At 53.4% G+C, this 26,001-nt stretch overlaps 2 protein-coding genes across 3 annotated transcripts in view; one reads left to right on the top strand and one right to left on the bottom strand.

Moving 5' to 3' along the window:
* The window catches only part of Itih3 (inter-alpha-trypsin inhibitor heavy chain 3), a 13,809-nt gene extending 9,025 nt beyond the window's left edge, over positions 1 to 4,784 (top strand). Inside the window, 8 exon segments of the mRNA XM_023715809.1 lie at positions 408 to 422; positions 1,402 to 1,434; positions 1,681 to 1,716; positions 1,841 to 1,954; positions 2,551 to 2,755; positions 3,750 to 3,922; positions 4,104 to 4,215; positions 4,546 to 4,784. Coding sequence (XP_023571577.1) covers positions 408 to 422; positions 1,402 to 1,434; positions 1,681 to 1,716; positions 1,841 to 1,954; positions 2,551 to 2,755; positions 3,750 to 3,922; positions 4,104 to 4,215; positions 4,546 to 4,675 — 818 coding nt within the window. The 3' untranslated portion in view covers positions 4,676 to 4,784.
* Positions 4,785 to 9,489: 4,705 nt separating this feature from the next.
* Itih4 (inter-alpha-trypsin inhibitor heavy chain family member 4) lies at positions 9,490 to 25,970 on the bottom strand. Of its 2 annotated transcripts, XM_023715679.1 has the most exons (23): positions 25,830 to 25,970; positions 24,154 to 24,314; positions 22,426 to 22,530; positions 22,186 to 22,348; positions 21,994 to 22,104; positions 21,377 to 21,505; positions 20,608 to 20,724; positions 20,212 to 20,380; positions 20,008 to 20,133; positions 19,672 to 19,853; positions 19,399 to 19,584; positions 16,872 to 17,011; positions 16,481 to 16,635; positions 16,154 to 16,183; positions 15,892 to 15,942; positions 15,324 to 15,464; positions 14,246 to 14,323; positions 14,026 to 14,052; positions 13,821 to 13,937; positions 12,793 to 12,967; positions 10,285 to 10,436; positions 10,069 to 10,165; positions 9,490 to 9,676 (listed from the first exon to the last, which is right to left on the bottom strand). In XM_023715679.1, exons 1-23 carry the CDS (start codon positions 25,920 to 25,922, stop codon positions 9,616 to 9,618), a joined length of 2,766 nt encoding a protein of 921 aa, XP_023571447.1. In that variant the 5' UTR covers positions 25,923 to 25,970; the 3' UTR covers positions 9,490 to 9,615. The 2 variants fall into 2 exon arrangements, with proteins under 2 accessions (XP_023571447.1, XP_023571448.1); XM_023715680.1 differs by lacking the exon at positions 15,892 to 15,942.
* Between the last annotated feature and the right edge of the window lie 31 nt (positions 25,971 to 26,001).

Genomic DNA, 26,001 nt, shown 5'->3' with positions numbered 1-26,001 from the left:
AGGAGGAGGAAGAGGAGGAGGAGGAAGAGGAGGAGGAAGAAGAGGAGGAGGAGGAGGAAGAGGAGGAGGAGGAGGAAGAGAAGGAGAGACAAGCTGCAGCATTCAACAGCTCAGTTAGATAAGAAACACTTCCAGCCCCTGTGTTTGGCCCAGCGAGCAGGCTACTAGACATCTGAGGATTGTGAGAAAGAGAGGCCTGAACCTACCCAACCAGCCCCCACCTGTGCTCCAGGGGGGTGGGGCATCCCAAATGTCTCCTGTAAGTGGGTGCAGGCTGGAGAGACCTGGCATTCTGAGGCACAGGAGGCAAACAGTGGGGCCGGGCCAGGCCAGACTGCTAGCTTCCACTGGCTCTGGCTGGTGGTACGTGGCCTCTAATACACTTCTCCCTCCTTCTCTGCCTCCAGACACAGACACAGAAGGTAGGCCCCTGCCAGCAGCCAGGTGGGCACTGTGGAAGGGCGAAGGATGTAACTGAAGAGGTCCTCGCAGGCCAGCAGGGCCACTTAGCCTGAGGTGGGCAAGCAACCCTGGGGTCAGGCCCAGCTCTGTTCCTGCCACTTCCGGAGCAAGGCGTCAGCTTCTGTGCCTCTGAGCCTCAAGGTTCCCACGAGTCACTTGGGAGTGGCTTTCCCTGCTGAAGAAGGGACAGTCAGTATGAGCGTTCTGTAACCTGCAAAACTTAGCAGGTTGAGCTCTTATGCTTCACCCACAGAAACCCTCCAAAAGATCCTTTTATGGATTCTTTACTCCTATTTTATAGTGAGGAAACTGAGGCACAGAGAGACTAAGTCTGCCTTCTCAGTGACTCAGTATGTGGCTGATCGGGGCTTAGCCTAGGCAGCCTGGACCCCAAGCTCACGATGGAGACTGCTGAGGATGAGAGCACTCTGCCTGTCCTTACATAGAACTGGAACTTCACTCGCCCATAGCAGCCTGCCACCAGCAGCTAGGGCCACCTCAGCACCTGCCAAGCCACCCTGCCTGTGTCTAAGATAAGAAGCCCATCTAGGCTGGGCTGTTGCTTCTCCCTCAGAGCTCTGTCAGTGTAGTTGCTGGCGCTTGTGTGCCCATGGCTCTGGGTGTTCACCATTGAGGAGCAACAGGCAGCTGCGGGGCTCACCCAGCCCCACATCTGTCTGATGTGAGTGTGAGCCAAGAAGAAACTTGGGTAGTGACTTGGGTTTTTGCATCTTTCCCACATCAAAATGTATCTCTAGCACTAAAATCATACCATCTCCCCACCACCACCGAGTAAAGGGGGCTTCTTGGGTAAGCCTCCATTTTGGGGTCATATCCTCCCTACCACTGGGTACTGGTAGCTCCAAGACAGAACATGGGCACATGATTGGGGCGAGAGAATGCCTACATCCTTTTCACAAGTGCCCTTTGGTTTTTTAGCCAAATCCACAGTCCCCTCGACCACCCACCTACGTGAGTACCTTCTGCCTACTGTAGTCGCCCTGCCCTCCCTGTTCCCCTCTGTGGTCTTTCTGCAATCAGCTCTCCAGGTAGGGAAGATGGGCCAGGTGTCTGGAGGAGATAGGGAGAGGTGCAGGCTGGGAAAGAATGAGGACCCTGGAGAGCAGGGAGGGGAGGGCCATAGCGAGTGCCCAGCAGGGGCCCTGGCCCTCTCCCAGCTGCCTGCCTAGCTCAGCCCTCTGTCCCTTTGCTCCACAGTCAGCTACCAGCCTCCCTCAAACCCCTACTACTATGGTGAGTTTCTTGGGCCCCCTGAGGTGTGACTGGGGTCCTGGGAGTGGAGCTACTGCCTGCCCAGGTTGAGGGCCAGGGGAGGCCCTGGGCACAGTGTCCAGCCCCTTCTCTGCTGCACCCTCAGTGGATGGAGACCCCCACTTCATCATCCAAGTACCAGAGAAAGACGACGCCATCTGCTTCAACATTGATGAAGCCCCAGGCGCAGTGCTGCGCCTCATTCAGGACCCGGTCACAGGTGGGGGGGCCTGGAACCCCTGGGCGGGCAGGCTCACGAACCAGATCCTTCTCACTGCCCACGCACACACCCACCTTCCTGTGCAGAACATTCTGAGGGCAGGAGGGGTAGGGGTCCCCAGACTGTGGGGTTTTCTTTCCTCTAGTAAGGTTTCATCCTCTACACTAGGGATGAAAGCCAGGACCTTCACGAGCTACATCCTTAGCCCTTTTTACTTCAAGACAGAGTCTTGCTAAGTTGCCCAGGCTGGGCTCAAACTTGTGATCCTTCTGCCTCAGCCTTGTGCCAGTGTTCTATAAAGAGATCTAGAGTTACTGAGTAGCCTGGCCCTGGGGAAAAGACCCAGCTATATCTGCAAACAGTTTCTGTGGACTATACTTCCCAATCTAGGCAAGGGGCAGATTCAAAATGTCCCTGTACAAACCACACCCGAATGAATAGAATAGACAGGACTAGACTCTGAAGTCCTAGTCTTTCCTTGGGGACCCTGTTCTGCTACCCATCAACAGGTCTGGTTGAAGGGGAAGGCACACCCGTAAGTACTAGCCTGTATTCAGAGGGTCTCTTGTCTCTCTTCCTGGCCCTCATGCTGGCAGGTCTCACTGTGAATGGGCAGATCATTGGAGATGAGAGAGACAGCTCTGACTCCCACACCGGAAAGACTTACTTTGGGAGACTGGGCATTACCAACGTGCAGATGGATTTCCGCCTTGAGGTGACAACAGAGACGATCACCCTGTGGAGTGGGGATGTGCCAACTACTTTAAGCTGGCTGGACACAGCCACGGTCACACGGGATGGGTAAGGTCCCTGACTCTGTCTCCACGGGATACAAAGCCTGAGACTCTTGAGGGATCGGGACCAATCCCAGAACAGATATCCGCAGGGGACCGCAAGAGAGACGGGTAGACTCAGAGGTCAGTCTCCCGGAAGAGTGACCACAGTGTCTCCAATTAACTCCCGAGCACCTGTCAGACCAGAGTTGGTACCTACAGAGTTCATAGGACTGATTTTGAGGGAAAGACTCATTGGATGAGCACCTCAGGTAGCATGTAGGCAGAGTGGCATGTGCCTGGCAGAGTGGCATGCGCCTGGCAGAGGGGCATGCACCTGTGAGCCCCAGTGGCTAAGGAGGCTCTAGTGAAAAGACTGCTTGAGCCTAGGAGTTCAAGGCCAGCCTGAACAACATAGGAAGGCCCTGTCTCAGAAAATAAAATAAAAGGGGCCAGGGAGATGGCTCAGTGGAGTAAGGGCTTCCCTGGCAAGTGCAAGGGCCTGAGTTCAATCCCCAGTTCTGAAAAAAAAAAAAGAAAGAAAGAAAGAAAGAAAGAAAGAAAGAAGAAAGAAAGGAAGAAAGAAAGAAAGAAAGAAAGAAAGAAAGAAAGAAAGAAAGAAAGAAAGAAAGAAAAGAAAAGAAAAGAAAAAGGAAGAAAGACACTTTCTTTCTCTGGCTGAAGCTATAAATCCGCAAACTCCTCAACCTTTCTTGCGTCTTCAGATCCTCCAGAGCCTGTTGGACAGGGAGGAGTGATATTCCCACTGAGGCTCAGACAGGGGTACACCTGGCCCACACTCACAGAGCAAGTCTGGCTGAGCAGGGCCTGGACTCCCAGGGTGGCCCTCTCCTGCTTGCAAGGGATCCACTTACTGGAGTGTGCAGATGGCATGCGTGAGGCATAGACCTTTCTATCCTCCTCCACTAGCTCCTCAAGTCTGTGTGTGCTGAGGTCTCGCCGAGATGTCCGTATTCACACGGTTGGTGTTACTGACCTCAAAGCTTCCTCTTTTCTCCTAGGCTGTCTGTGACAATCAATAGGAGGAGGAATGTGGTGATTTCCTTTGGACCTGGAGTTACCTTTGTGGTTGTGCTGCACCAGGTGTGGAAGAAACATCCGCTTCACCAAGATTTTCTAGGCTTCTACGTGGTGGACAGTCACCGGATGTCAGCACAGACACATGGGCTGCTGGGTAAGTGATGTTCAGACAGCAGCCTGTTCAGGCCACAGAGAAGCATGAGAAAGGTCATCACTGTCAACTGGTACCCAGCACACAACACTCCACTCAGTTCTGTGTCAACCCCAAAAGGCCACAGGCCATGTTACCCAGGGCACTGGCTAGTGGCTAAGAGCATGAATGTTTCTCTTTCCAGGTCAGTTCTTCCACCCCTTTGACTTTGAAGTGTCTGATGTCCATCCAGGCTCTGATCCTGCAAAGCCAGATGCCACAATGGTGGTGAAGAACCATCACCTGACTGTCACAAGGTGAGTGGACACCTCGGACACCTAGCTCATCCTGCCCAGCAACAAGACTGAAGCAAGGCGCACTCTCTGTAGCAGCACATTTGCCTGGTGGGCTCTAGTTTCTATGCTGTTGTTTCTCTTTAAGGTCTTGGCCCACTCTAGACCCCTCTTAATCAAGGAGAACCCAAAGTTGGCACCTTAGAAAGAGTAAACATGTGACCTCATTCTTGACCAAAGACTTCTAGACTCTTAGAATTTCCAATTCCACACTTTTTTCAACATTAAGCCCATGACTCTCACACCATATCCCCTCACCCTTGGTGCATTACGGCATCTCTTTTTTACCCCCAGGGGCTCCCAGAAAGACTACAGAAAGGACACCACTGTGGGCACAAAGGTCAACTGTTGGTTTGTCCACAACAATGGTCAGGGGCTGATTGATGGAGTCCACACTGACTACATAGTCTCCAGCCTGTTCTGAGGAAACATGTCAGCTTCTTCTGAGATGGAGGGTGCAAAGCATCTGGAACAGGCACAGAATGAGGTCTTTGGGAGCAGTGGAGACAATAAAGCTATGTGAGAGCCAGACACTCCTTGCCTTTGCATGCCTTCATGGGTCCCTGCTCCCAGAAACACACAGCTGAATCAAGCAGCTCAAGGAAGGGATGGCTATTGGGGGCAGCATCCTGGGGCTCTCAGTTGGCAGAGCTGAGGCAGGATTGGTTGAGCTGGTACTACTTGGGGCAGCAATCAAAAGGACGATATGGGAAGGAAAAATCAAGAGTAGGCTCTGGTGCAAGTGGGCTTTGAGAAGTCAAGATTGAGTACATTTCAGGGCCCAGGAATGTCGTAGGAAGATTCAGTGGTTGTGGCTGAGGAGCTCCTGTTAGGACCTTGAGAAGGAGGAAGTGCTCCAGGACAGACTTATGCCACATCGAAGTGGAGATGTCACCCATTCCCCATTTTGTCTGCCTGTGTCAGCCTTCTGTCACTGTGCAAGATACCTAAGATAATCAACTCAAAGGTGGAGATTTATTTTGGCCACAAGTTTCAGAGGGTTCAGTCCATGGTGCTTCGCTCCATCACCTTGGGCATGTGGAGGTACAAGTGCATCATGGTAGGAGTATATAGTAGAGGTCTGTTCACTTTATGGTGGTCTAGTGAGCAAAGAGTGCCTGGAAGGCATCAAGATCCCAAGAACCCCTTCAAGAGCATGCTGCCCACTGGTCTAACTTCCTTCTACTAGGCCCTACCTTCTAAAGGTCCCATAATCTCCCATGAGTGCCATAGGCTGGCAACCAAGACTTTAACACAAGGGCCTTCCAGGGACATTTAGACCCAAATTAAAGCACTACCCATCTATCCACCTTCCACCCACGTATTCAGTCACTCCACTAGCCATCCATCCCTACCACTCACCAACCCATCTACCCATCCTTCCTATACTTGTCCGTCTGTACACCCACAGTCCACCCCATTGATTCAGCAGACTCAATACCCTGGGCCAGTTCATAGGGTATTTAGTAATCCAATTTCTGTTTCCATGGTTGCTCAAGTTTATCCTCAGGTGGGCAGGCCTCCCCGAGATCCTCTGATCACCTCATAATAATCACTTGTTTTTCTCCTAGTCCATCTGGGGGTGGTGAGTGAGGCAGGAGTTCCTGGGGAAGGGCTCTAAGCGACCCCCAGGCTAGACAATGCTCTCTCCCTTGGCCAACAGCAGCTGTCCTTTCTAAGTCTCTATGCTTCCCATGGCCTCCTGAAGAGCTACTCAAAGATTAGCACTCCGTCTGACTTCCTAGACTTCGCATCACCCATCCATTGCTCTTGAGACCAAGACAAAAGTCCTTCCTCTGGAGCATCCAGCTTCCCCTCACTTTCTGAATTCTAGGCTCCCAGGCTGCTTCTAGCTAGCTGAGCAAACAACCCATCCTGCCTCGGAGCCTTTGTCTCTGAAGCTCCGTCTGCTTGGGGCCCTAGTTAGAAGCAGTGGGTGATCTGCTGGATGGCAGAGCAGGGGGCATAATAAGGCTGGAGGAGTATGGACTCAAGCTGGGTAAACCTGAATGCCAGTATGTGGTGACACGTGGGTGTGGCCAGAGAGCTGTCCCATTTCTCACTCCACACCCCATGGCTGGAGCCAGTACTAACATTTTCCAAGGCCTAGGTGTCTAGAGAGGGGCTTGAGGGAAGGGAAGGTGACCCTTTAGGTAGATGTGGGACACTGCCGGCAGGCTGGTGGCAGTTATTGTTCTAGGTGGAAGGCACATGAGATATGACTCCCTACATGAAGACCTCTCCACAGACCTGGGAGGAGTGTAACAGAGGTCTGGGTTGGGTTGGCCAGAAGGGCCTAGGCCTGTGAAGGGATCCTAGAGCGGGCAGAGCCTGCTGTTGCGTTCAGTCCCAGAGGGCTGCGGAGCCACGTGCCGGAAGCCAGTTGGCATGAGTGTTCACATCTAGGCAACAGAAGAGCTAGCCCAGCACATGGAGAGTGCTAAGAAATCCTCATGTGGTTCTGGCTTCTCCTCAGGTGCCCAGCTATACCCTGTTGCTCCCACTAGCAGCTGAGCTGAAGCAGCAGGGAGGAAAGGCAGGAAGGTTCCCAGCCCAAATCCTGCTCCCTGTGCCGGCAGGGAGCCTGCCATACAGGCAAGGATGAGGCAGATTCTCCCAGACCCACACCATCTAGCTCTGCCTGTTCCTGCCTACAGCCCGGCTTTCAGGACAGAGGCCAAGCTCATGGTGAGGCACACAGCCCGAGCTGGCCTGGTCCCTCCTCCCCTTTCACCTCCTCTGTGCACCTATATCCTTCCCCTTCTGGCATCTTGGCTTTGGGTCTAGGCACATGCAGTTCTTCCTGATATCTCTGCCTTACTTTCATCCTGGGCTAACTTCTTGTCCCCCTTCGAAACTCACCCTCAACACTGCCACACCCAGGAAGTTTCCCTGGTATCCCTAGGTGGGCAAGTCTCTCCAGGCTCCGGCAGCACCTCATCCCTTGCTGGGTAGCAGCTGTCACAGTGGCATTGTGCCCATCATTGGGCCCAGAAGGCACAGGACCTAGCCCAAGTAGGTGCTTGGAAGCATCCACTAGATAAAAGGAGGAAAGGGTCCAGACCTACTCTCACCTGGTCACAGTTCCTGTCCTACAGGGGCTGGCAGGGCCACATCTACCGTGACTCTTCTGCCGCTGACCAATTCCACAGCCCGACGGGATGGTCATGCTCCATCGGGGTGCGCGGGCTGGGCCCCCTTCTCTTATCCCTGTAGGTCTCATTACCCGACAGCAAATTCCCCATGGCCCAGGCTGCCCCCTTCTCTCCGTCTCTGGGCTAAGCCCTCTGAGTAGGAGCTGCAGTCTGAGACTCCACCTGCCAACCAAGGACATGAGAGGAAGTGCCAGCCACGCAGGGAGTTTCTCAGTGTTAGACAAGGCTGCCGCTCCGGATCCCTCCCACAAGCCTGTCCTCTGCCCCTCTGCCCCTCCCTGACTCATTCAGCAAACATCCTCCCTAGTTTAAGAGCTAGAAAATAAAAGGTCCTCTGATGACCTAGTCTGTCTTCTCTTAGCCAGCAAGTGAGTTCATTTCCTACTTTACCCTGGCTGCCCGGAAGCTCAGAGGAAAGGTAGGAGCCAATCATGGCCAGTTTCCCCTACCCAGGTGTCTCTTATTACTTCCTTCCTTCTTGGCTCTTTTATTCTCATACTCACGTTTTTTTGTTTTATTCTCTTTATGCTATTTCTTTGTAAATCACAGATCATTCGCCTCCTCTTTATAGAAGTAGGTGGAGCCCAGCCATCGCTTGATGTCCACAGTGGATTGGTTGGGTGAACCCTGTGGACACCAGCATCTGTGGATGCTCAAGTCCTCTGGCCTCCAACTGGCTATTTTCCTTCTTCTGAGCAGCTGAGATCACAGGCATTTGCCACCACATCTTTTAAACCATCTCTAGACTATTTATAATAATTAATACAGTGTAAATGGCATGAGCTCCTACCACTTGGGGGACTAAGGCAGGAGGATCATGAGTTTGGGACCAGCCTAGGCTACAGAGGAGACTTTCTCAAAAATATCTACACATATTCAGATTCAGTTTCTTTGACAAATTTCCTTCTGTGATTGGTTGGATCTACAAATGTGAACCTATAAACACAAAGGACCAACTACAACAATAAACATGTTTTGGGTGGTACTGGTGATCAAACCCAGGGCCGCTCTACCACTAAGCTATGCCCTTAGTCTTTTGTAGTTTCTAAGACAGGATAAGGCTTGGCTCAAACTCGCAATCCTCTTGCCTCAGCCTCCCAAAGTTCTGGGATTACAGATGTGTACCATTATGCCTGGCTAACACATTTTCAAAGCAGGCTTTTCCTGGAGACAATGGGTGGAATCTTTGGGGTGGCTGACCAAGGGGCATGAACAGGATGGGAACCCTCAACAGTATAGATTTACAGTTGAGGGTCCCGACTACCCCATCCAAAGAGAGGCTTCTGGGTTCAGGACCCGGATCACTCCTCACTCTTCTGTTTTTAGTCTGTCTCCCACTTCTTTACCAGGCAGTGAGCAGACTGCCCCACTCCTGGGCCCAAGTGTGAAAATCAAATTGTGTAAGACAAATCCTATTGCAAAGTACCCCCGAAGTCACTCTGGGTGTTGGCCTATAAAGAACAAACCAGCTCACTTCACTCCAGTCAAAACTAGTTTTCAGGGCTGGTGAGATGGCTCAGTGGTCTAAAGCACCTACTTAGAACAAGCTAAGCTAAGCAAAGCGCAGGGACCATGGTTCAATCCCCCAGCACCACATGCCAGCCAGCCCCGCCCCCTGGTGGGCTGAGCTGGCCACACACACACACACACACACACACACACACACACAATAAATAAATAGATAGATAGATAGATAGATAGATAAATAGATAAAATTAAAAAAAAAAAAAAAAAAGAAAAAAGAAAGGAACTCAGGTCTCCAGAAGCCTGCTGTGCTTTAAAAAAAAAAAAAAATAGCTTTCAGAGACCAGGTGTCCAAGGGGCAGCCAGGACCTCTGCTCCAGGGGACAGTCACCAGCCCTGCGCCCCTGCCTAGCAGGAAGTAAACATTTCACACAGGTGGCTTAGTTCTATTTTCCTCATCTGCAAAGCAGAGGGACAAGGCCGAGAGCACGCATAGGCCTGGCTGGCCAACAGCCCTTGACAGTCACAGTGGAAGAGTCTAATGTTTCATGACGCTGAGTGTCCAAGATGGATTCGGAGGCCTTGGGATTTGAAGGTGAAATCAGAGACACCTACTTCCTAGGCTCACACCGTTTTTCTTTATTTGTAACAAGGGGGAACCCTCCTTCCCATTGTGGTCCAGGCCCCACAGGTGACCCTGCGGCCACAAGGTGGCAGGCTGAGGTACAGGCTCCTCTTATCTGAACTACAACTCCACCGACCAGCAGGAAATCTCCTTCCCTTTTTGGTAATCAAATTTGAGTTCTCTGGAACACATAGATGACAGGTAGACAGGTGGTCAGGGGTGGTGGAACAGGAGTATGGAAAGCGGGGAGTCCCCAGGCCCTTTAGCCCAGGTCAAGAATGCCTGACTAGCCAAGGGGTTGCCAAGGGCACCTAGGGCCTGGGGCTCTGAGAGTTGGGACAAGGACAAGAGTTTCCTAGCAATGTTGAGGCTGTGCTTTCTGTGGGGCTGAGCTGACCATCCTGTGTGGGGCCATCAAGAACAAGCTCAGACTCATGTCTGGTACCAACCTTCCTTTCACCAGTTTCTACTTGCTGAGCAAGGACAGAAGGAATAGGGTTCTGCATGGCCCAGCTTCCAACCCCGCGCCCATCCTGCCCCAGCCACGCTCAGCAGCTACAGGTGCAGAGTCACCTGGTGGCAGAGTAGTCCTTCCCCTGAACCCTCAGCACACGTCTGCTGTCATCTGCAGCTTCTGCTGGCTCCCAGACCACATCCCGGTAAAACTGGCCTGCAAAGGGTGGATGAGTGAGTGGGAAGACAGAGCACGTGGGGGACATGCAAGGGGAGGGCACCACCTGTTCCTCAGCAGAGGTGGGCCCTGAGGATGCTGGGCCGCGGGCAGAGTACCGAGGGTCCCGTTGACGCGGCTGGAGAAGCGGTCAGTGTCACGCAGGAAGAGCAGGAGTCCCTTCTCAGGGCCATTGTGAGACAGGCTGATGGTTACTTTGTCTGGGCCACTGAACAGCAGGAGCCCCTTCTCGTCCATGGTCACCTTCATGCTGTGGAGAAACCCAGTGGCCTGAGCGAAGGGCAGAGACACCTGGATGGCCGCATGGGGGTCACAGTGTGGCCTTGGGCTGGGGTCCCTGGGTCTGCAGGACCTCCATTTCCTTGCTGGCAAAACAGGGCCAACACGGGCTTCATGCCATCCAATTTCCCTGGCATTACTTATACAATAAAATAATGATTTCTTTTCCTCTGCTTTTCTTAAATTTGATTTTCTTGAGTTAGTTATATATGATTTAGGGCATTTCTCTGATACACCTATTCTGTCTCCTCCTTTTAAAAGCTGGTGCCACTTTCCTTTGGTTGGGGTTTAAGTGTGCATTTCAGTGAGCTAAGTGTCTTTTTCTTTTTTCTTTTTTTGTTTTTTTTGTGCCAGGGATCGAATTCAGGACCCTGCCAGGCAGGCACTTATGTCACTGAGCCCTCTCCCTGCCCCAGTGTCTTCTCATTCTACCCCCTTCTTTTTTACTTACCACCTTTCAAAGTCCTACTCCTTTGGAGTGCAAGACTGCTGTTATTCTGAGATTATAAATGAAATTCTGAGATTTTAAATGAAATTGTCTAGCCTATGGTTAGCTTTGCTAGCTTTTCCTCCCTCTCTCCCTTCCTCTTTCTCTTCCTCTTTCTCTTCATCTTTTCTCTTTTCTCTTTTCTTTCCTTCCCCTCTTCCTTTTTCTATGTTGCCGAGGATTGAATCCAGGACCTTCACACTGAGCTGCACCTCCAGTTCTTGGGTCCTAAATTCAATCCCCGGTTCCACACACACAAAAAATTGTTTTCATTTTAAGACAAGGTCTTACTAAATCATTGTTGCCTAAACTTCTCTTGAATGTGTGAACTTCCTGCCTCAGCCTCCAGAGTGCTGGGATTATACACACTCCACATCCACTGGTCTATTTTTCTTCTCATTTTTTTCCTCTTCTCTCTTCTCTTTCTCTTCTGTTCTTTTCATTCCTTTTTTTTTTTTTTTTTCAGTGCTGGTAATTGAGCCCAGGACCTTTGCACTGAGCTACATCTCTAGTCCTCTTTACTTTTTTTTTTTCATTTTGAGACAGGATCCTCACTAAGTTGCTAAGTTGCCCAGACCGGACTCAAACTTCAGCCTTCCAGAATGCTAGAACTAGAGGCATTCGGGGTTTTTTGTTTTTGTTTTTGTGTGTGTATTTTAGGGAAGGATCTACAGGGTGTTCAGGGTCTCACTACTAGATCAGACTCTAGTGATCTACCTGTTTACAGCTCCCACCAGCTGGGATTACAGGCTCATGCCACCAAACCCAGTCTCAATTGCCATCTCAGTGTGCCCTAGGAGTGGGGCCGGCATGGCAGTCCTGGGGATTGAACCCCTGGCCCCTGCGCCTGCTTGCAGGTACTTTAATCCTCTGAGCTATTTGGCTGGCCCTTGTTTTATTTTTATTTTTATTTATTTATTTATTTTTAACATGTATCTTCTACAGCTCATGAAATTATTTGGATTTTCCATTAACATAATGAATAGAAAATTTTCATTTCTTGGCATGTATGTCTAAGGCACAGAAATGTTACTGATATTTGGGCATCTATTGGATAACAAAAAATCCTAAGGTCTTTTATGAAATTGGGGGGCGGTTCAGACAAATCCTTCAGATTTCGTGGGTGTGTGTTCGTTTGTCAAGTGGAGACAAGGCCCAGCTGAGTGGCTCATAAGTTCTCTACACTAGGAAAAGACAAACTACGACACAGGCCAGAGGCACAGAGGTATGGCCTGTGGAAGGGTCTCTGGCTCCTCATAACTTCCAGAGCTAGAGGACTGCCCCTGGAAAGTCTGTCATAGGGCAGCCATGCCTCTTGGGAGACACCATCTACCTCCATTACCCACCAGCTGCCAAGTATGACCCCAGTGGGACTCGACTCTCAGCAGAGCCTCAAGGTATGCTAAAGGTAGTGCTCACATCTTCTGGGGCCAGAGCGCTCTGGTTCTCATGACTGCCATCAAGACCTCACCATGCAGGCGGTGCCCGGTATGTTAGGTCCAGGGGACAAATGCTCCCTGAGAGCCTCCTCCCATTGGGTCCTCTGACCCCTCTGACTCAGGGCTAGGATGACCATCTCTAGGCATCAAAGAGGAAACTGAGGCCAGAGGAGCTAAGTGATCAGCACTGGCTCACACAGGATTAGCTGCAGAGCTAGCTCTAGTCCACACTGTTGCGTGTGTGGGACAGTGACATGGATGTGTTGTCAGAAAAGCCAGGTCCCCAGCACAACTCCCTAGCATTTCCAGAGTCCGCTTCACCCCAGGTCTGTGTTCTCTGCCCCACCACCAGCCAGTATGGCTGAGAGGCCATCAGCTTGGTACCCCAGCATGGGTCATACCCAGGCAACACCAAGTACAGGGTCTCCTTCCACGCATACGCAGAGCTTCTTCGGTTCCGGACCACCACCACACGTTCGGGCAACACATGAACCTGGAGCTGGGGGTTCTTAAAGATCACATCGATCCAGCAGAACCCAGCCTTGTCTGCGTTGTACTGGCCCGAAACCTCAAGCCCTGAGAAAGCCAAACCAGGGGTCACAGCCAGGAAGGGCACTGCCCTGAACAGGGAGCTCTCTTCGCAGAAGAGTGCTTCACAAATTAGCGTCCTTGGAGGCGCACTTCACACTCAGGCCAGCCCCTACTCCCTCCTGGGATTCACATGGCTTTGGAGGGACCCTTGGTTCCTCAGTGAGACCCTCCAGCAGTGGGGCTGCTGAGAGGTGAAGTCTTGTTGCGCATCGCTAACCTTCACCAAGCACCGGCAGTGTGCATGGCTTTGAGCTAGCCGCCTGGCCAAGGGTGAGATGGGAAATCCCTGAGGACAGGGAGCATGCAGCCAACTAGGTCCGAGCACTGTGGCAGGAGACCATGTGATCCTGGGAGGAGCGAGGGAGTCAAGGCTGTCCCTTAGCTCTCTTAGCTTTATTTGTGCATCTCTGAGTGCTGTGTGTCCCCAAGTCTGCCTTGACACTTCATCTTGGCCACTGAGGCCCTCCCAGCGTTATGGGGTGGGGTCAGACCAATAGACCTCACCCCCCCATGTCACAGGGCCCCATGGAGAGGTGGGGTGGTTCTGCACTCTGCAGGTTCTGCTTTCTCCATGTGGAAGAGCCTTAACCTTTCCTCCGCTGTCTGCCAAGGCCTGGCCACTCTTGGGTGACCTGCGTAGCAACTCGAGCCTCAGGTAGCTCTGGCCCCTCAGCCCTGACCACAATGAACCCAGCCCCCAGACCTGCTTAGGATGTCTGGTGAGGCCTATAGGTGCTGTGGGGTGCAGGACATCGATGTGTCCCCATGCAAATGGTGGATGGGTGTGAGTGGGTATGAGGTTCTCCCTGGGTGGGTGGCTGGGTGTGTAACCTCTCACCTTGGTCAGGGTCCAAAAGCAGGTCCATGGGGCCCTGAGATTGTCTCATGTCCACACAGACTGGGTCCGCGATGGGCTCAGGCAGCAGCAGGATGACGGCAGGATGCTGGACAGAAGCTAGGACAGCCACACACAGTTCCTGGAGCAGACGGAGAAGTCTAGGGGGCAGGGGTGGGTAGGGGTGCTGGGAAGGCTGGCCACTTACCTGGAGCTGGGGCTTTTGTAGGTAGTACTAAAAGAAGAGAAAGGAGAGGTCTAGTCAGGCAGCCCCTTCCTGGGGACCTTCAAGGGATGATGCCATGGAAGGTGCAGTTGGGGCTCCCCCTCTACTTCAACACGGAGAAGCCCATGTGACAGACTCCCAGAGACTGTGGGGCCCCCAGTGAGGACAAGAAGCCACTCTGGGGCTCTGGTGTGGGGTGTACCTTTGGCATTTATTTTGACACGATGCAACAATCCTGGATCTGGTTCTGAGAGAATAAAATGCCTCATAGAAGGTGCGTCTGCAGGAACATTCAGAAATAGAAAGGGAGGTGGCATCAGGGCGCAGAGCAATCCACACATCCTCTGGGCACCCCTGCCACTGTGCCCACCAAGTGCTGGCACACTTCTCCCCTGGAGGAAGGACTGGAAGGAGAGATGTGGAGGAGATGGGTCCAAGTCTGCTCTGAGGTGCATCTGGGTTCAGACTTTAGGAACAGAAACAGTGCAGGGGCACTGCTGGCACTGGCATGGAGGAGCCGTTCCCCTCTATGAGACTCCAGGGTAAGGGGTGAATCCTATCCAGGAAAAGCAGCCCTGTCTTGGGGAAGGGATGCCTGATGTCTCTGAGCTGGTGGGGAGAGAGGTGCTTGAGGAGGGGCAGTGATGTCCAAAGAGCCCGCACAGAAGCCCTCCTGGTTAGCCCTGCCCTCCTGGGACCCAGGGTTCCCCCCGACCAAGCAGTGGGGAGAGGCTGTGTTCAGGCTTGTGGTCTGACCACCCAGGGAAGGCAGGAAGAGTCATTATACATACTCAAGAAGGTGAAATGAAGACAAGGTAAAGGGGTGGCTGGGCAAGGGGGGCATGGGCAAGGGCAGCCCTTCCTCCCCTTTGAGAGGAGCTGGCAGGTCCAGCCCAGGCCCACTGGACGTCGTGTCCCATGAGCTCTCCCTGACTGGCTCTGCTTGGTGCTTTCTCTCACCCTAGAGCAGGTTCAGTGGCCATGGTAGGGAACAGAGGCCCTGCAAGGGTCAGAAAGTGGCTTACGGGGCTGGAGAGATGGCTCAGTGGTCTAAAGCACCTACTTGAAACAAGCTTGGCAAAGCACATGGACCTCGGTTCGATCCCCCAGCACCACATGCCAGCCAGCCCCGCCCCCTGGTGGGCTGAGCTGGCCACACACACACACACACACACACACACACACACACAATAAATAAATGTAATAAATAAAAAAATAAATAAATATTTTTTTAGAAAAGCAAATTATTAAAAAAAAAAAAAAAAAAGAAAGTGGCTTACACTGGTCCATGGCTGTTGGTATTTCTGAGGTCTGATGCGGGAAGGAAGGAGGAAGAAGAGGTCCAGGTCTTCCCTGCAGCAAGTCAGGAGGTCCAGGCTGTCCATGTCTCTGAGCGGCACCAACAGGTGCAGCTCCTGAAACTGTAGAGAAGTTCGAAGCTCCGAGTTTCAAAAATGAATTTGCAGTCTTTTCTCTGGCAGTGTTAGGGTTCCCAGAAGTAGAGTTCAGGGACCCTGTGCCAGGAGGCGGATGTGGGCTCCACCTCCCCAATACTCTACTTAGCCATTCTGTGCAGCTCCACCGCCCACCTCAGCCTGGGAGACAATCATGGACTCTTGCCCCCGGGGCGGAAGACCCCTGTCCCCAGGCAGTGCCCTTCATGTTACCTAGCCCAAGGAATCGTCTTCTCAGGCAACGAAGCTTCTGCATAGCTGCTTCCCAAGCAGACACTATCACCAGCCAGCTAAGCTGGGTACAGTGCTCTGCATCCTCAGCGAGGGTCACAGTCTACGGCTGGGATTACGGTTCTGTCACTACCCCACCCTCTACTCCCTCCTCATTTGTCACCTGGTGTTCTAGACCATCCTTTTGACTTGGAACGAAATTTGGAGCCGTGACCTGAAAGGCAGTGAGATTTGGGTTTACTCCTAGGACCCATCTTTCTTGGGCCCCAGGTGGAGAGGGACTGTGTCCCTAGTGCCCAGAACAGGCCCTGGGAGGCAGCCAGGAGTTCAGTGAACCAGTGACTAAAGACACTAGTGTGTGTGGTCAGACACCACGACCTCCTGCCACTAGGGTGGGGCCAGCCTTTGAGCACATAGGTCCTTACCTCCTATGTGGAAATGCCTCCGTCTATTATCTGCATAAAACACATAAACACAGACAAAGGAACAGGGAGAGAAGAAAGTGGGCATCGTCAGGGCAGCTGTGATCAAGTCAAAGTGCTTATGCATTAACTTGCTTCCCAAATCCAGAATTACATTGAGATAGTTGCACTGTAAGAGCCAGGAGGCCCGTCCTCAGTTTCCTCATCAGAGCCGTCCCAGGCCCCTGGGAGTCTGTGGATGGCAGGATGGGGACTTGCAGGGAGGGAAGGAAGGAGGGGTGAGCTGAAGGTCTGCTGCCGAAGAGCCGGAGATGCCAGCTTGCCACTCACCGTCCTCCACGGGCTTGTTCGCAACTGAAGACTGTTCCTGGCCTTCAGGTTTGGTGACCACCATAGATGTGAGGGGAGTGACGAAGTTGTAGTTCAGTGACAGATTCAGAGCTCGGTTCTTGAGGGCCTCAGACTCGACCTCTGATGCGGAGACACTGTTGAGGTTGAGGATGGCAGAACTCAGGAGGTGCTTGGACCCCTGGACCATGTGCCACCCCCACAGGGCCCCTCTTGGGAAATCCCCATGGGAGAATGTGGAGCTCAGACATAGATGCCTCTCTGCAGCTGGGAGCTGCCCTGTGTCAGCTGCGCCTGCCCCAGGGAAAAAGCTGAGCAGTGCTGGCGCTGTGTGCCACATGCCCCAGGAGTCCGCGAGGCCAGGGCCACTCACAAATTCTCCAGCAGCTGCTGGATGGTCAGGTATGCCCAGAGCCTCTCCATGAAATTGTGGAAGATGTACTTGGGCGTCTGGAACAACTCCTTCTGCTCAGCCGTGCTGGACTCTACCTGGAACGTGATGTTCTGCGTATCCTGGACAGAGGGGGCCCACGCAGGGCAAGAGCAGTGAGGGCATGTTAGCGTCCACGCTGAGCCCCAAGCTCTCCTGTGATAACCCAGATGGGGGTTGGCCTTGACCCCGAGGCTTCATCTCCCTGGTAGAGTGGGTGTAGGAAAGGAATTTAAAATTTTAAAAAATCACGTAATTAATTTTTTTGTTTGGTATAGGGTCTCACTATGCAGCTCAGACTTGTAGTGATCCTCCTGTCTCAGCCAGTACTGGGATTATAGGTGTGGGCCACCATGCCCAGTTTCAGTGGCCAGCATGGTGCACCCAAGGTTCTGGGGCCAGCACAGCATGTGGTACCAGGGATTGAATCTGGGTCCTTGTGCTTGCCAGGCAGTTGCTTAGACCACTGAGAACAGAACTCACTTGTCATGGCCCTACACCGGGGCTCCACTCAGCCTGACAGGCTGTCCACTGCCCAAAGTGACCCTCTGCTGGGGCTGACCACTGTGGGATGACGACAGGGCAGCAAATGGCAAGCTCTCAGAAACTTACTACTCTCTTCCCGAGGGAGAGGCCTGTGAGCCTGGGGCCTCGACAGCAGTTTAGAAACAGGGCCTGAGGGGTGAAGGACCCCAGGCCACTCCCTTAGTTGAGCCCCTCGCAGCCCCTTACTAGGGTCCTCTCCCACCCACCCAACTGGTAGCAGCCTCTTCTGAGTCTGGCCAGGCCTGGCCTCCCAGTGTTTTGGCAAATGCAGGCCACCTGCATGGACTTTGTCCTATCTGCACAAACAGCGATTTATTTGACCCTCATTCTTTTTTAGTTCTGGGGTTTGAGTCAAGGGCTTCTGCACTGAGCTATGTCTCTGGTCATTTCTTTAGTTTAAGAGATGGCCTCACTAAGCCCCCCAGTTGCCTAAGTGGGGCTTAAACTTGTGACCCTCCTGCCTCTGGCTGACGTTTTTCATAAATGAGCTTTTAAATAGACTAACACTTTTTAGTTGGCCTTATCCCAAGCAATAATATCTATGAAACAGGAAGTCTGACGTGTGAGTCATAATTTTCAGAATACACATAAAAATAAACATGCAACTACTAGAACAAGCACACCTCTGTCTGTGAACTACCTTGAGCTACCTTGGGTTCTTTCTGCATGTTTTTTTGCTTTATTGCTTTGAGACAGGGCCTTGCTATTTAGTTCAGGCTGGCCTTGAATTCACTTTGTATCCCAGGCAGGCCTTGAATTCAGATTCTGCTGCCTCAGCCTCCCAAGGGCTGGGACGGCAGGCGTGTGTTACCACACCTGGCTTGGGTTCGACATTGTGGGGATCCCCTGGCTCCCAGGCTAATATCAGATGCTAAAGGGTAGGGAGTGTTTATTATGCGGGGCGACATGGATTACAGTGACTTTAGGAAGTGGGCATCATTTGTACATACTGAGAAACTGAGGCACAGGAGGCTGGGCAACTTCCTCCCCAGTTCTCACCTCTGAGAGGTAGCAAAGCCAGGTTTGAAATGAGGCGGGTTGGCCACACAGTCTGCACCTATTGGCTGCTTTTGAGCTGAGGCCCTCGCCACCTGCCAGTGCCACTGCAGACACGCTGCCCTCCTTCGATACAAGCCAGGAGCATCCCTCCATGCCACTGGCGCTCTACCCACCTCCTGCCTATCCCTCAGTCTCAGTCTCCTCCAGGAAGCCCTCCCTGATCCTCCCAGGCTGGGGCTCCTGGCACTGCTTCGGGAGTCCCTGGGTGTGTTCTGCCAGCCTGTAGCTATGTGTGATGATGCAGTCACAGCTGTCCCTCCCCAGAGGGCAGGGAGGGGTTGGCTAAGCTCACTGAGGAACACTCAAGGCCTAAAGAAGGGCCTGGCATGGCGCAGGGACCCTGCCTCTCCATAAAATGACAGGAACATTCTGAGACAGACAGAGGCAGAAAAGCCAGGCCAGGAGACACGGTGGGCTGGGCCCAGGTGCAGTGCCACTTAGGGCAAGTTTTCTGCCCAGCCCGGTGAGCTCCACTGCTCCTCTGTGAGATGGGAGGCCAACTAACTTCAAGGAGCTGGAAGGAGACAGGAAGTGCTAGCAGCTAGGAAGGAGCCTCTGGTCACTTCGTGCTCACAGGAATGGGGAGGAGGCACAGCGCAGACTGAACGCTGAGTGCTTCATGCGCCAGGCATGCCACAGGTGCTACTTGTGATGTCTCCCTGCATCTCCATGATGAACCCATGCACAGAGCCTGGTGTCATCCAAAGGTGGGGTGGCGGAGGGCACACCTGAGGCCAGCTGCACTTCGAGACTCGCTCAAGGCCAATCAGCTAGAGCTTGGAAAGGCTAGGATTTGAACTCGGTCCCTCCACTGCACGTGGAACCTCTTGCCTCTTTCCCTCCCAGGTGATGTGGCCGCACTCACCATCTGTCCACGGACTCTGGCCAAGAGCACGTCAGGGCTCTGGTCCCGGAGCTTCCCAGCCACCACCATCTCTGAGCCCTTGAAGTGGTGGCGGAAGTTGTCCCGCGTGACCTCCTCCACAGCATTGCTTGAATACTCAAAGGCCACGTCTCTCAGCAGTGGATTGGCTACCTCTTGGTAGAAGTCCTGCAGGGTATGGTGGAGGCGGGGGTGTCACGAAGGCCAGGCTGGGGCTTCCTGGCCCTCTGCAGCCCAGCTGGGGGACAATGGCACCTGGAGCTGCAGGGCAGAGTCCGAGTCCTCGTAGATGCGTCGAGCTAGCCCACCATTGTCCAGAGCCATCTTCTCCAGGAACGCATAGCTGACATCAAAGCCAAAGCCGAGGCAGAAGAGGCTATACTGGTTGTTTATGGCTTCCTTCACGTTCTTCTGGATATGTTTAGGATTGGTCTCCCCTGGACCAGTGAGTTTGGGAAAAGATTAAGAAAAGAGCTCACTACATGTCTCTGGAACCTCAGAGCCAGAAGAGTCTAAGCGACACCCCTTCTGCACAGGCCCCCCAGCAAGCTTGGGTGCAGCGGGACCTGGAGCGGCTGGACAGGGCCTCACCCACAGTGGGGTCGCCATCAGTGAGCAGGATGATGAGGGAGATGCTCCCGGCGGACAGGAGCTCAGCCCGGTTGCTGTGGTCCAGCAGCCGCACAGCCGCCAGCGTCGCGTCGTTGATGTTGGTTCCTGAAGGGCACATGCATAAAGTGGCTCCCAGCCTGGCTCCCTGAGCCCCTCAGCCCGCCGGGCCGCCGGGCCCCTCACCTCCAGCTGCGATGATGGTGGCAGCATAGCTCTTGGCCATGCTCACATTCTCCTCGGAGGCTGGCACCAGTGATTCCTTCCACTGGGTTGCTTCTGAGTTGAAGACAATGATGTTGAACTGGTCTCTGGGGCTGAGGTCACTCAGGATCTTGATGAGGGCTTCCTTGGTCTGGGAAAGGAAGCAACCCGAGGAGACAAAGAGGGTGACTCAGAAGGCTCGTGGTCCTTAGGTGGGCATCCTGGACTGGTGTCTAGGGTGGGGACAAGGAGTGTGCTCTGGGGGCAGAGGCTACTCTCCCCAGGAAAATGGAGCAGGTAGGGTCTTCCTGCTGCACCAGAGCTGATGGTGGAGAAGCCGGGGGGTTCCTGGGGCCTTGCCCTAGCCCAGGGACCTACCTGCTGGATTTTCCTGCCGACCATTGAACCGCTCTTGTCAATGACAAAGACCACATTCTTGGGCATTGTGGGCAGGCCTTCTGGGGCGAAGTGATGCACAAAGTAGCCATTCTCGATCTGTGGCCAGAGTGAGACCACACCCACGGGATCAGAGCAGAGGCCCTGCTCTAACCACGTCTAGCCTCCTTAGGGCAAATCGCTGGGTTGTCATGCTCTCCTATTCTCCTCCTCACTTCTCTGTCCCACCTCTCAGATCCGCAAATCCACGCTGTCTTTCAGGGCTCAGCCCTCCTCCTGTAGGAGGCGTCCCTACTCACGGGCTCGAACTCTTCCCTTACAACTCTGACGCCTGCTTGCTTTCATATTTGAGGGAGCTTATACTAGAAGATTCAGACAACATAAACTTGGTATTTGTCAAAAGAAGAAAGATTTCAACTGAAGGAATAAAAGAGAAGAGTAAGGATGCCCAAAACCTGTGTGAAAGACGCTACTGTAATTGAGCATAACGCTGAGGTATGAATCTGCTGGCAGCAAAGACAAAGAGGGAGAGGCCCAGAAGAGTTCTTCAGGGAGACAAACCTTTGCTACCTCAGGAAGGAGGATTCCAGGGCCAGTATGCATAACAATCCTCCTGCTTTCTTCCCAGGTCAGTGCCTTGTGCACACTGCTAAGTAGGGTTCATTACTTTCCTCTGCTAGGAGACTCAAGCTCAGGTCTTTGAGGGGGGACAGCTTTTAGGTTGCCTTGCTTTCGGCTGGAGCCCGCCCACCTGAACAGAGCCCCCAGAGGCGGTCCGGTTCACATCATAGCGGACAATGAAGTGGCCGTCCAGGACTGTGTCTTCCTGTTCTGGAGACTTCTGCTGCTGGGAGAGTGTTGGCTTAAAGCGGATGTGAGCCTGGAAGGACAAAGTAGGTTGGCACTGGGAAGAGCAGCGAGGCCATGCCAATGTCTTCCACCTCCAAGTGCATGCTGGGAACAGAATTCTAGGATGCACCTTCAGGTCAGTATTCCAAGGACTTTCTCTCGGGGTGGGCTGCTGCTGGACTGCTTCCATGTAGGGACTGGGTATGAGAGGGGATCTCATTTGTGGAGCCGGGTACAGAGGCTGGGCCCTGACATGTGTGACCCTATATCTTCCACTCCACCTGTCCCCAGGACCCTTCTGCCAGTCTACTCCCCACGCCCCTCACTCACAGGCCACAGGGTTCCTGCCAGGGAACAGAACACTATCTCTAGGCCTTGCCTCCTTGTTTGCCCAGAGATCTCAGAGGCCCCTTCAGCTAGAGAGTCTGCCCAACTGCCCCACACTCTGGGGTCCAGCTCACGGCCCTGGATTGAAGACAGGTTCCTGGAACCCCCACCTGCTGGCCACGGCAGGCCCACCTTGGTCTCATTCTGTGAGGTGGTAAGGGCCTCGGCAAGCTCATTGGTCATGAAGGTGCTCTCCGTCTCCAGGAAGCGGATGCCCTGAGGCTCAAAGATGTGAATGTCCATCTGGAAGGAGAGATATGGTCACCAGGCCGGCTGTGAGCCTGGGCTGGGCCTCAGATGAGACGCAGAGGCAGTGCTGGGTACCTGCAGGTGCTTGACGAGCTGCTGGGGCTGCAACCTCAGCAGCAGCTCGTACATGCCCAGGTGCCGCCTCAGCAGCTCCTCGTACACTAGCTCGAAGGTGATCTTGGCAGCAGGAGCCACGCTCACCGACACTTGGAACTCCTCCATCTTTCTCCCTGTGGCCCTGGGGAAGGAGGGTATCAGGCCTGTCCTGCTGGGCCAACTCCCTCCCCGCCACCCCAGGCACCTCCAGCGGCTCACTTGATGAGGCCGGCGTTCTCGCCTCTGCTCACAGCCGCAGTGTACTGCTCATGGGCTGCAACCTTCTCCTTGATAGTCCCTGGGTAGGTGACACCGTCGATGATCCTGGAGGCACAGAGGTGGGATATTCTGAGAGGCTGGTGGGAGAGCTCTCTGCAGGAACCAGTGTGCCTCTTGACACAGTGATGCATATTTTTGCCTGTGTTACTCCTACTTATTGTGTACCTACTGTGTATGAGACCCCAAGCCTGGGTGAGGCCTGCTCCCATCCTCAGTGAGTGCGCCGTTACTACGTGTGTATTCCACTGAACGGACAGGGAGGGAGAGGCCCCCCTCTCAGCCTTCCAGGACCTTCTAATTTGCCCTTCCAGCCTCACAGACTGCTCCTGGAGGAATCATCACCGGTAAGAACTTTTCTCATTTGGCATTGTGTGGCCACGCTTGTGTGGGAGGGGGCCACGAGGCTGAGGCCTCCGACTTCTTCCTGGAAGCTGCCTCTCTCTCTCTCTTCCTGCTCATGGACCCTGCTGGGAGCTCAGCCTCTCTGGAAGGTTTAGCTGAGTGGTGAACGGGACTTCTGGGGCATGTGAGGCCGCTCCTCGCCAGTCAGCCTTTGGGGATGGGAATCAGGTGCGGGGAAATTTCTCTGCACGGAAAAGGGCTACTGCTTGTGAAGTGAGTAGGGGCACGTCAGGTAGGCACCCACTCATGGGCTCCACGGGGCTGGTGTGAAAGGCTGAAGTGTGAGGGTGAGGGAGGGCAAGGGGCTGCGCACAGCTGCCATGGCGCCTCCCTTGTTCTATGAAATCCTGGGCCAGGGTGGTGCCGGGATAGGCGGCCCAGCTCCTCCTCCTGGGTGGACAGTTCTGTCTATCTTCAGATGTGCTACTGCAGTGCATGGTTGGGCTAGGGAGTGGGAAACCCTGTTGCATGCTTCCTTATCTTAAACAGCCATGAGGTCTGGGGCCAGAGAGAAGTGCCAGTCCTGGGCCCTCAGCTGGCATGGCAGTTTGGCTCCTAGTCAGAGGATGTCACAGCCTGCAAAGCTCTTGCTGAAAATGGGGCAGCACTGGGGGAATGGATGGGGGAGGGAAAGGAACCAGCCACAGGGACCCCAGCACCCCCTGCCCTTTTCCAGGAACATTCCCTCTCTTGCTCATCCAGTAGCCTCCCTCGTTCTGGGAGCAGCCTCTTTCCTCACTCACAACCACTTCAGGAGCCAGGGACAGACAAAGTGTTCTGCTGCGCTTTGCAAACATTGCAAAACTGATTTGGAAGGGTGGGGAGGGTTGTCAGCAGCTGAGTCCACAGAAACCCCAGGCCCCTCTGGAAGAGCAGGCAAGCCCTCTGAGGTAATGAGGAAGATCTTTCCTCAACACAACTGTCCCCCGTGGGACCGTTCAGAGGGTTAGAAAGCTCTCAGCATGCTGAGCTGGAATCTGCTTTGATCGCTCCTTTCTGCCTGGGTCTGGCCTCAGGACACCACAAGTTTGCACTCTTCAAAAGCAAAGACAACATGCTATGGTCATCTGCCTGCTGTCTGGGGAGCACTTAGGATGAGGGCGGGGGGCCAGAGGGCCAGATCGCCTCTGAAAAGAGGGAGCGCCTTGGTAAAGCCTCTTCCCCTGAGGTCTATAGATGAAGTGCACCTTGCTTCTCGAAGAGGGTCCTGGGGACCCAGAGGAGCTGGAGTCGCAGGGCTGGGCAGGAAGGGAGGTAGACACCTACATGGAGAAGTTGGTGATGAAGGCTTTCCTGGGTAGCTCCATCTGGAAGACGGCCTCCTGCACGGCATCGGCCTTGTTGACCACGCGGCTGGTGACGACCGTATGAGCGAATCGGGACGAGACCTTGGAGTCCACAGTGAGGCTGTAGATGTCAATGCCATTCTGGACCAGTGAAGGGAAGTGGGTCAGTGTTGCAGTGCCACACGAGCTTGGGCAATAGTCTTCAGGAGGGCAGGGGAATGAAAATGATTGAAATATGTGCATGCGTGAATGTGCCGCAGCAGAGCCCATTGATCTGTATAATCAATAAAAAAGTGTAAAAAAAAAAAAAAAAAAAAAGAGCCTGACCCAGATGAATCCTTGCTCCCAACATGACTGAGTTGCTGAGCAGACCTCAGCCTGAACCCAGCGCGGCACTTCAGTCTGAATTTCTGTCTGATACAAGAGGAAGGGTGTGTTCATGCCCCACCGCACAGCATCAGGGGCAGAGGCCACATTTGCCTTGTTGTTTGTGGGGCTGTAGGGCCCCGCGGGAACAGCAAGCACTGAGGGGGTTTGCTCAAGCCCAGGGCTTAGGAGATTGCGCTTCTCCTTGGTGTAGAGGCCGTGAGCCCCAGTGGGGCCAGGAGCTGCATGTCCAGCTGAGCTTTGCCCAGCCAAAGGGCAGCAAGGCAGCCCTTGTATTTCTGGTGATACCGTGAAACAGCTCCTGCCAATCTCCGACCAGCGGTGAGTGTGGAGGTAGAGAAGGGTCCAGTGTGGAAGGGCTGGGAACCTTCTTATCTATACCTATTTTTTTGGCAGTGGACCCTCCATTCTTCTTTCTTCTCTCTAGGATGCCCCCAACCTGTCATCTTTGTCCCAACATCTGAGGTGCCCCAAGAAAGGACACATGCAGGCAGAGCCTTACATAGCTCTTACCAAGCTGTGGGCACCACACGTATGTGCACACCACCCCTGCTCTGCTGGACACAGCTGCGCATGCTCACGCAGCTCAGCGTAGAGGTGCCAAGCGGCTTACACATGCAAGTGTTGGCTCGATGCCAGTCACTGTACTAAGCTAAGCACTTTTTACTTTTCTGGTGCTTGAGATTGAACTCAGGGATACTTTATCACTGAGCTACACAGCCTTTGGGTTTGTTTTTAATTTTGAGGCAGGAGAGTGTCTCTAAGTTGCTCAGGTTAGTATTGAACTTGCAATCCTCCTGCCTCAGTGGATTCATAGTCATGTGTCACTGTGCCCAGCTGTAACGGGCACTCTGTAAGTATTGTGAAGCTGCTTTTCCCAACAATCCTTGGCATAGGCTTTATGATTACCCTGTTTCATAGATGAGGAAACTGAGACATAGAAAGTGTCATGAGTCACTCCACCGGGAGTGTAAGAGCAAGTTCACAAAGCTGCGTCACTACCCACCCTGCTCCGCTGCCAACATCAGCAGGCAACTGGCTAAGCTGCATTTTTTTATCTGCAAGATGGAAATAAAAGGATATTCCTTCTACTACAGGAATACCCATAAGGTCCTCAGGTAGTGCCTGGTGGGGGACAGCACCACGGTTTTGCTCACACACAGTCACACACACTCCTGCTTAAATGCTTGCATACCCAGGGGCTCTCCCCACTTCCCAGCTCACACCGCATCCAGCTGGGCACACAAAGGTCCTGTGGGTACCCCATACCTTATGGGCCGTGGCAGTCTGGAGGACAGTCAGCAGCAGTGAGGGCAAGACCAGGAAGATACTGCAGGTGTGCACATGGTTCAGAACCTTCATTCTGGCTCCGCAGTCTGCCAGGCTGCCTCTGAGCCCAAGAGTAAACGAGAAGCAAATTAATAACCTGTGTGCTGCTCCA

This window comes from Octodon degus, unplaced genomic scaffold, assembly GCF_000260255.1.
Source record: "Octodon degus isolate 3935 unplaced genomic scaffold, OctDeg1.0 scaffold00043, whole genome shotgun sequence".
In the NCBI taxonomy this organism is placed as follows: domain Eukaryota; kingdom Metazoa; phylum Chordata; class Mammalia; order Rodentia; family Octodontidae; genus Octodon; species Octodon degus.
The sequence above is the reverse complement of the archived record's forward strand: the minus strand, read 5'-3'. Positions and strand labels throughout refer to the sequence as shown.

Bases quoted from the DNA above. Each gene is read 5' to 3' on its own strand.
- Itih4 (XM_023715679.1), bottom strand. From the start codon at position 25,922: ATGAAGGTTCTGAACCATGTGCACACCTGCAGTATCTTCCTGGTCTTG. The intron at 20,134-20,211 runs GTGAGGGGCCCG...TGTGCCCTTCAG, and splicing joins CACCATCATCGCAGCTGGAG to GAACCAACATCAACGACGCG. The intron at 16,636-16,871 runs GTGAGTGGCCCT...CAACCTCAACAG, and splicing joins CAGCAGCTGCTGGAGAATTT to TGTCTCCGCATCAGAGGTCG.